This window comes from Argopecten irradians, chromosome 2 (genome assembly GCF_041381155.1).
Source record: "Argopecten irradians isolate NY chromosome 2, Ai_NY, whole genome shotgun sequence".
Lineage (NCBI taxonomy): Eukaryota > Metazoa > Mollusca > Bivalvia > Pectinida > Pectinidae > Argopecten > Argopecten irradians.
The window spans coordinates 61,714,309-61,723,260 of NC_091135.1; the positions used below are offsets into that span (position 1 = coordinate 61,714,309).

General features: G+C 33.5%; 1 protein-coding gene across 1 annotated transcript; it reads left to right on the plus strand.

Annotated features, from left to right (window-relative positions):
- Window positions 1–1,163: 1,163 nt before the first annotated feature.
- On the plus strand, window positions 1,164–6,584 carry LOC138316171 (coactosin-like protein). Its single transcript, XM_069257728.1, has 4 exons — window positions 1,164–1,329; window positions 2,207–2,289; window positions 5,314–5,471; window positions 5,752–6,584. Exons 1-4 carry the CDS (start codon window positions 1,265–1,267, stop codon window positions 5,857–5,859), a joined length of 414 nt encoding a protein of 137 aa, XP_069113829.1. The 5' UTR covers window positions 1,164–1,264; the 3' UTR covers window positions 5,860–6,584.
- Window positions 6,585–8,952: the final 2,368 nt, after the last annotated feature.

The following is an 8,952-nucleotide window of genomic DNA, read 5'->3' on the forward strand; positions in this document are numbered from 1 at the left end:
TCCCCAATAACTCATATCTACACACACATTGTAATTTTTGAGCATCTTTGTCAAAACCTTTAATTGTTTCATGATATTTTGATGTTATGTTCAAGCGACAGATTTGCCTGAGGCCAATAGAAATTATCGACCAAAGAAAAAAATCGTGTCCTTTTCCTCTTGGTTGGTCATATTTCCTCATTTTCTTCTAGTCCTCATATTTTATTTTCTATCTTTGGGTAAGAACATACCTGCATCGCCAGCCTATGGAAACCAGTTGATTATGTAGTCTACTAATAGCATGGCTTTTATGATAGATATCAGTTATTGAAATATAAATAAATTTAAAGTTAAGAGATGGACGCTGTTGAAAATTATTAATTTTGTACAAGTCATGTTATCACCAATCATATGAAGCTCATTTGGAATATTGGTATAAAATGAGTCGTCCCTGCAGAAGAGGACGTTTAATCTTCCATAAAACCTTATTCTATCCGCATTGTACGTTTTTATGGATCCCCTGAAATAAATATATAATAATTATTTATAAGTGACTTTGTTTAATTGTCTTTGAATTTTGAACACGAATATATTACATTATCATACTAAATCATAATGAATCTTTTACATTTAAAGTCCTTGTTCTTCCAAGAGACGTATGTAGCTCTGATTTGTTGTTTTGTCCTTTTCATCGACCGTACTATTGAGACAGATTGAAAAAAACATGCGGATGCAATCGTTCTTTTTTTCTATGGAGTTGTATCCACTCCTTACTAATCTTATTGAACGTATGTTGTCACCAGTGGATGTACTTGTAATACCTGTATAAAGATAGATCTAGGCTACAATATAGTCTATAAACACTTTATTCTCAATAAAAAACATTTGTTAACTTTTATATGAATATTGCAGGTGATTCGAAATTGTGATATTTACATTAAATCGAGCCATTATTCGAACATCATGCACTAAATAATATAATCACAAATACGGTAATGCAGTAAAAACATCCCGAGTAGAGTATTTTTCCATGGACACTGTATGTAATAAATACTCACGGTGTAAGCATATCCAAGTAAATTTATTTGACCAATCACCCAACACCAGTACATTGGTATACAACGCAATGAAATCATTTCCGTTTTGAGATGGTCCCTTTAGTCAAATTTTAATGTCAATGTGTATGTGCACTTTGTTGTAACTGCCATTGAGAAACGCCCATCAGAGTCGAGTGGACGGCTGTTTAGTATCAATACTAAAGTGGAATACCCTAAAAACCAAACAAATGGATAAAAATGCCGCATATGAGGCGTACGAGGATGTACGAAGTGACAGTAGTGAAACAAATTGGTGAGTTACATTTATATTTCTATCTTATTAATATAATCATCTTTACACTAGATACTGGGGCGTCTGCTAGCTGAGTTTCCGGTTACAAAACTTCACATCAAGTTTCCTTTTAAGATTTTACTCTTCCCGTTTAAAATGTTATTTTCTTTTCATTTTAAAAGAAGACTTTAAAACTGTTTCTTTTGAATATAGCTTAACTTATTTTATTGCAAATATTAAGAATGACCTGGCTTACTAATTACATATACTTGATTTTTGTTTGATTTTATACTACATCCAACTCTCTAATTGGCAGATTCTTTTTCTTCATATACTAATGATGCGAAATTCCGACGTAATCATGACGTCACAATAGAGACGTCGACGTTGCGTATTAAAAAATAATCCATTGGAAAATCAATGGAATCATACGTTTAAACGTATTTTATGTTATCAAGTAGTCTGAAAAATGAATTATAAGCATTGATGTAACTATTTTTTAACTTCATCGGGTTATGAAATAAATTTTGTTTGCAAACTTTTGTGAGAATTCGCTACGCGGATTCACACAGTTTGCAAACAAAATTTCTTTAATACCCCTATGAAGTTAAAAAATAGTTACATCAATGCTTAAATGTATATTAATTGTTTATTCGAAATAAGAACTTCATTTATGGAGGGTACGTATTTCCCTTTGCTTTCGCTAGGTTATATAAACCACTTTGGTTTAATTTAAACTTGGATTGATAACATTTTTACCTTTGTTTATGGCATTGTTTTAAATGCATTATTCATATACAAATGAATGTGCACCTATTATTTTTAACACTATTTGTGATATACAATGTATTGTGATGGAATTCTGTGTAAGTTGTATGTTTCCCTTGATATTTTACAGGGCTGTCCTAAAGTATGACGGCAATAAAATAGTTCTAGATTCAACCGGAGAAGATTATACTGAATTTGTAGACAAATTCTCAGGTAAATACTCTTCTTATGTTAGAATTTGTTTATCTTCTTAGAAAAATACATTACATTTTAATAAAAGCACTACGTTGTTTGAATAATATAGCATTGATCGTCATTACATGTCATTGTTTGTCATATAGTCATTCAGCAGATAGAGTAGTATATCTAATATTAAATAGTCGATAGGATTATCAAAGTGCCGTTCGTTATCTGACTTTACACCCATTGTGTGAGCCTAGTAGAGAGTACATGCATATATTCTGAAATACTTCCTAAATTACATGGTATCGGAGTGACCACTACCAAACGCGTTTGATCATTTTATATTTGGTGTGGAACTTATCATATAATTTGGAGTAGAAAACTTAATGTTCTAGTATTTATGTTTGTTATTAGTTGAAGTTGTATTCCAGAAACAATTATTAAATTACAATAGGTATTTTGTTTCAACACAATTATTAATGATCATTCCTACTGATGTTGTATCATTTATAACCTGAGGACAGAAAGAAGGAACTCTTATTTGTAGGTCGCCTTAATGGACATTACAGCTCTGTAACATATAGTCCTATTGTCATAACCTTCCTGTGTAATTTATATGTGATAACCTTCCCCGCGAGTCACGAGACAGCATCCTGTGTCGTTGAAGTTTACTATACACACGTGTATACGTAATGATAGCCTTATTAGGAAATAAACTGAAATAGACAGGAAGACACATGAACCCCCGAGGTCACCAATGAGGGTTCGCTAAGAGGCTAGCTTTTAAAATTTTATTGGGCTTAGTAATACCTTACAGGTTTAATGACGTCACCACAATAGCTGCTTACTCGCTTGTTGTGATGTAGGAAGTATATATAGTTTAATCATGTCTTTCTCGTTCGACATTAATTGCCTTTAGGGACGACCCCCAAATCGATACGTACACTATAATCTTTAACCTTTGACACTTGGATGCAATATTACCTTTCCACAAGTGGTACGTGTACAGTATAACCTTATACCCTGAATTACACTAAAGGTAACTGCATTAAAGGTGTATTCTATTCATTCACAACTTAACTCAATTTCAATGAGCAGCTTACGATATGTGGCTTTAAGGTCTTATCTTCTCTAAAAAGTAACTCGACGGGAAATTAGAAGCATTATATTGTTGTTAAAAGGAAGTCTACAAGAAAAATAAACCGCTTTATTTCCCAAGCAGAAATAATTAATATAAAACGATGTTGGAACTCTTTCCCAATCGAGGTGTGTACTTGTTGTGGTTTAGTTTCATTCCTTGGAGCGGAAAAATTTGACAGCAAAGATTTGAGGAAGAATACGTAGACAATGCATCTGCATATTGATTAGGTAGAGATACACAGGTCTGATAGGATAATGCTACAAGTGACATCGCCTAATTATATAGTCACCTATTATACGAAATGCACAATAAAGGAATAAATGAAGATAGTGTGCAGGAAGATGTATTGTTCTACACTGAATGATCTTCACACCTTGTTTAGAGCTAAGGCGTTTATGAGATAAATAAACATAAATAATATTTGTGTGCATAGGCTTTTTATGATTCTATCAAACGTTTTCTGGTGTAATAAAAGTGTATTTTATAATTTAAGGGAGGTGCATTGATTGGATGCTAAGTTTAATGCCGTGTTCATGCTCTAATCATATGTATGCATTTTATTATACAAATATGAATTCTTCATGTAGGTTGATGACACATCTTTTGTAAGGGGATTATCCAGTCCCCATATTCTGTACTGTTATATTAGTGTATGCATGCAGTTAAAATATGAAAGATATTAAAACTTCTATTATTTATTGTCATCGTAAGTATGTGCCTTTTGAATAAATAAAACTTTGCTATGCATTCGCCCTCGAAGGAGACAATTCTAGATGTATCCCTCCACAGAGGGCCATATTTGTGTAATATATCATAAAACAACAAGTTATTCTTCCTTATATATAGTTCCATGTTTACAAAAGTTTAAGTACCGTCCTACGTATTTTATGAGCAAAATAAATTAACGTGTACCATTTGTAATTAGCGATCATAGGGACATCATACAGTGATCTTAGTAAATTCTACATTAATTCTACATTAAAATGTACGATTATAGTCAGTAATGTTACGGACACTTATTAAAATTTACGAATATTCTATGGTGATGGTTTATAAGGACCTTTTTGTGGTGATAGGAACACATTATAAGGACACAATGAGTAGATTGGTAAAATAGGAATAAAAAGATCATGCTGTATCATAACATTCATAGCATAATATGAAAACCAAAATCATTCCTTTTTATCAATTATTCCATCGTTTATTAAATCATTATCGACATCACAACACATAAAATATTATTGTATGCTTTGGATGTATCTCCGGCAAATATGGTAAGTCATCTTCTTGATTTTCACATTTCATATTACCCGTCACTGATGTCCTTGAATACGTACCTTATCTCCGCGCAAACATTCGTCGTGCACTTGCCAAACCGGAAGACCGGAAAGTAGTACGGAAAACCCCTTATAATTAGGCAGAATGTGTTAAAGGGGCTAACTTAGATTCTATTTCAATATTGTTGGTTTGGCTATGAATCGTATAAGTTCCTGAATGGTCGTACGTTTTGCGAATCGTTTTGGAAATTCCCTGTACATTAATCAAGAATCTCTTCAAGTAGCCACTAAATCAACACGAATTATCAGAAACATGAAATATCTGTTTAGATAATGTTAATGAATATGTAAAATAAAGTGTCCATCCGTCTGTTCCATGATACACTAATATAATAATCAGGCACGCTACCTTACATTATGAACTAAACTATTAGTAATATTGACTTGATTTTGGTCTCCTCCTATAGTTTACGTCCCCGATGACCGAGGAGTTCGAAGGCACAGAAGTGAGTGTCATTTTTATCGGAGTATAGATTGTAACGGTTTCAGTAGGGATAAAAGGGAACTTAAATGTAATTCATTAATTATTAGGTTACATGATGTAAATATGTTAGAGAAAACTGGTTTCCATTTCAGATGACGATAGGGGGTTTGGTTTCCTAAGGATTGAGACAGGAGATGAACTGAGCAAACGGAAGAAGTTTGCGTTAGTAACTTTTATAGGACAAGGAGTGGGGCCTCTCAAGAAGGCAAAGGTCAGCACAGACAAGGCTCAAGTGAAAGATGTATTCAAGGTACGGATCAAAAATCTTTAATCATAAGAAATATTTTTAATTGTAAGTATATGATTATAAAACAATATGGTTAAGAAAAGTATATATTGAATCAAAACTCGCTTAACCAGATTTCTCGTTCGATAAATTGTGATTATTAAATACTGGTAACCGATAATGTTCGATTTGCGTTGAAAATTTAGATGTTTCGGAAGACGATTTAGTCCCTGCTACAACATCCATGACGTTATGAAAATAAGAATCTTGTGATGTATAATAATATGTTTTCTCTATTTTACAGAGTTTTGCTGTAGAAGTGCTAGCCAACGAAAAATCAGATCTGAAAGTTGACAAGATAAAAGCGGAAGTTGTGAAAGCAGGAGGCGCCAATTATGGGACCGGTTGCTGATGTTGTTTAAAACATTAGCTTAAATTCGACCAAAATTCCGACAACATTCCTCATTTAGATGCATTATTCATTTTTTGTATTGGTGATATACTTCATTTTTGAAATTGGTTTCAGATAGTTTAATGCATTATTACATACCTGATCATGTAGATTGTGTAATAGTCTTTGTGTTCCGATATAAAAATCCACCTGGTTCGCCTTCATGTCAAAATCGCTATACGCAACTTCATAAGTGATATTTGGGTGGATCATTACGTGTGTACACAGTATAATATGCTCTTACTAACTACAGATAATCGCTACTAAAATACATCTTCCCACGTCACTAGAATATCATTGACTGATTGCAACCAGGGTCAGGTTCACACGAGGCAGTGTCAGAGAATTCAATTAAAAAACTTGCTGAATCGTCCATGTACACAAATAAAAGGAGTCCCCACGATATTTCACATGAGTTTAAATTAAAACATTTTTGTTCATAAATCTCCTAAAGAATTGAACATTAATGTTTAGAATTTAGGTTCAGACTGCACGTCAGATCCTGCAATAAAAATGAATTTACTTTTCTTGTAGGTAGTTGTATTCTTGTCACATGTGTACACCGTCGTATATGACACCATTTACACACGACCAAGACACACGACCGCCTCAGATACAAACATACAGAACTCTGATGTAAATAAGATAACTACTGCGATCAAATAAATGTTTGCTTATTTATTTAATCATGTGTTGTATTGTCTATCACCATATTTATGTTTTTATTTCGATCTCATATAAATCAAGTTTTTAATCTCATATAAATCAAGTTTTTAATCTCATATAAATCAAGTTTTTAATCTCCGTTTGGCAAGCTTGTTATAATTTATCGCTAAGAATATTGTGATAATTTTCTAATGTTTTTAGTGTAGATAATGAAATTAGTACAATAAAAACCTCCTCCTTTCGATGTATCCTACAAACTGTTTACATTACAGGTTACACTGCCGACGAATTACAATTTTATCTATTAAAACAAAAGAAGACGAATTAGGCCTGGTGTTTTTCATCTGTATCAAAAGTTACTTATTTTACACTATTGCAATCATTGTAAAGTCTTATCACTTTATTTTACTTCAGAATAAAAATATTTAAAATAATTAACTGCATCTAAAACACATCCATGGCACTATGTCCTTTGTGGAATGAGGTACTGATTGTGCAGACAACGAAAGCAACACAAAAATATTGGTAATGTTCTGTCGGTGGTGGCGTATCTTTAAAGAACCCTGTCCGCAAGTAATTTATAAATTGCATGTGTGACCATGCAACATAAATGTGTTTCCAGTACTCCGATCCTATAGAATCAGTACCTACCCACAAAAAGGTATAATTGGTTTTCATAAAACCTGGATTTATGTGCGGATCCCATCTGTACAATTTAAAGAGGTTCTCCAACAAATGGCTGTTGTGTATCGTGTCTATCAAACTCGAGTTAGTTAATTTTCAAATTTTGAAAAAACACACGAGCCTTAGCTAGTTTCATTTCTTCACAGAACGCAGTAAGTCTGTCCTAGCACTGCAATTTACCGGTCTTTGTTAATCCCGGGGTGGTAGTATCATAAGTCAGCATATGGTGAAAGTCTGCACTATTGGCATTAGTCTGGTTCCCTGCTGCGAATGCTCCGATAGCTCTGCGCTATTCTTAAGAATAGCGCAGAGCTATCGGAGCATTCGCAGCAGGGAACCAGACTATATTGGCATCATATTTGTAGATCTATACAGATGACCGTAGAGCCGGTTATTTTCGTGAGTATGTTTTTGTGTTTTCAAGGGACATTGATTTGATAACGAAAATTAGATCCGGGCACTAAAGAAAGAAATTGAGACGAATATACCCTGAAGGTCAGATCCCAAACATCAAAATCCGCTAACTTTTGATTTCTTGGTTTCAGTTTAAGCGAAAATTATGACCAGCTATACGGTATAGAACAAAGATGGAAATTATATATAGGTGACTAGAGATAAGCGCAAGAAGTTATGAAAATAAAGAAAATCCCTTCTTGTATACAGTCCCTACAATTATTTCTAAGAAACGATAGTTTTTTGTGCAACTTAATACAAAGACTTCAAAGAAGGGAATTTCACGTCTGATGCTATCATTGAATCGTATCAAGCTTAGTAAAACAGACACCCGGCCCAAATATCGCAATACAGTCCTAAGTCTACAACAGTTTCTCTGGACTCTTTCCTTGTGGTGAGATATTTAAGATGGGTAACGTCTCTTTACATATTACATTGCCGATTACACAATATTTAAATAGCCGATATCCATCTTACATGTCATCACCAGGAACGAGTCCATGTGCTTAGACGTAGTACAGCAAATCAAAAATGACGCGTTACAAAAAATCGTCATACTTATTGGCTTACTCTAAACTTAGGTCAAAGATTGTTTTTTTTTTTTAAAGATCCTGGGGCCTGGTTTCATATATCATTGGATTTTCTGGTTCTCCGCCAGTAAACAATACTTTCTGTCTAGTTTCTGGTCTTATTCTCTAAACAGTTAAGGGATTGCATTGAAATTATGACTTAGTTAAGTTTTCGCATTATAAGTAAATAGTTTCTGTGTTTCTGTTGCAATGAGGCAGCAGGCAATATTAATCATACTTGCAATGTAGGTGTTGCTTAGCTTAAACACACTTGCTTTAAACATAGAAATTCCAGAAGATACTTAGATAACGGACAATAACATTAATTGAATGTGACCTAATTTATCCACGTGACCCAGCAAATGTGACCCTAGGATGTAATAATCTAAAGCAGGTCGTGACAAAATACAAATCAAGAGTTAAACATTACTCTAAAGCTTTGAAATGGTTGAAAAATCAAAATATTTCATCACAATTACCGCGAAATTAAGATTCCAAATTTAGTCGCCTTTCACAATCATGCAGTGGGGCAGCAGGCATAATTCTAACATCCTACCTCAGTGATGGCGTTGCTTGAAATTAAGATCATAAAACAAGTCTAAGTAATTTAATATCATGCTTATAACATGGGAAAACAGCATATGCTTAGTGGACAGATGATACCATTCATTGAATATGATCT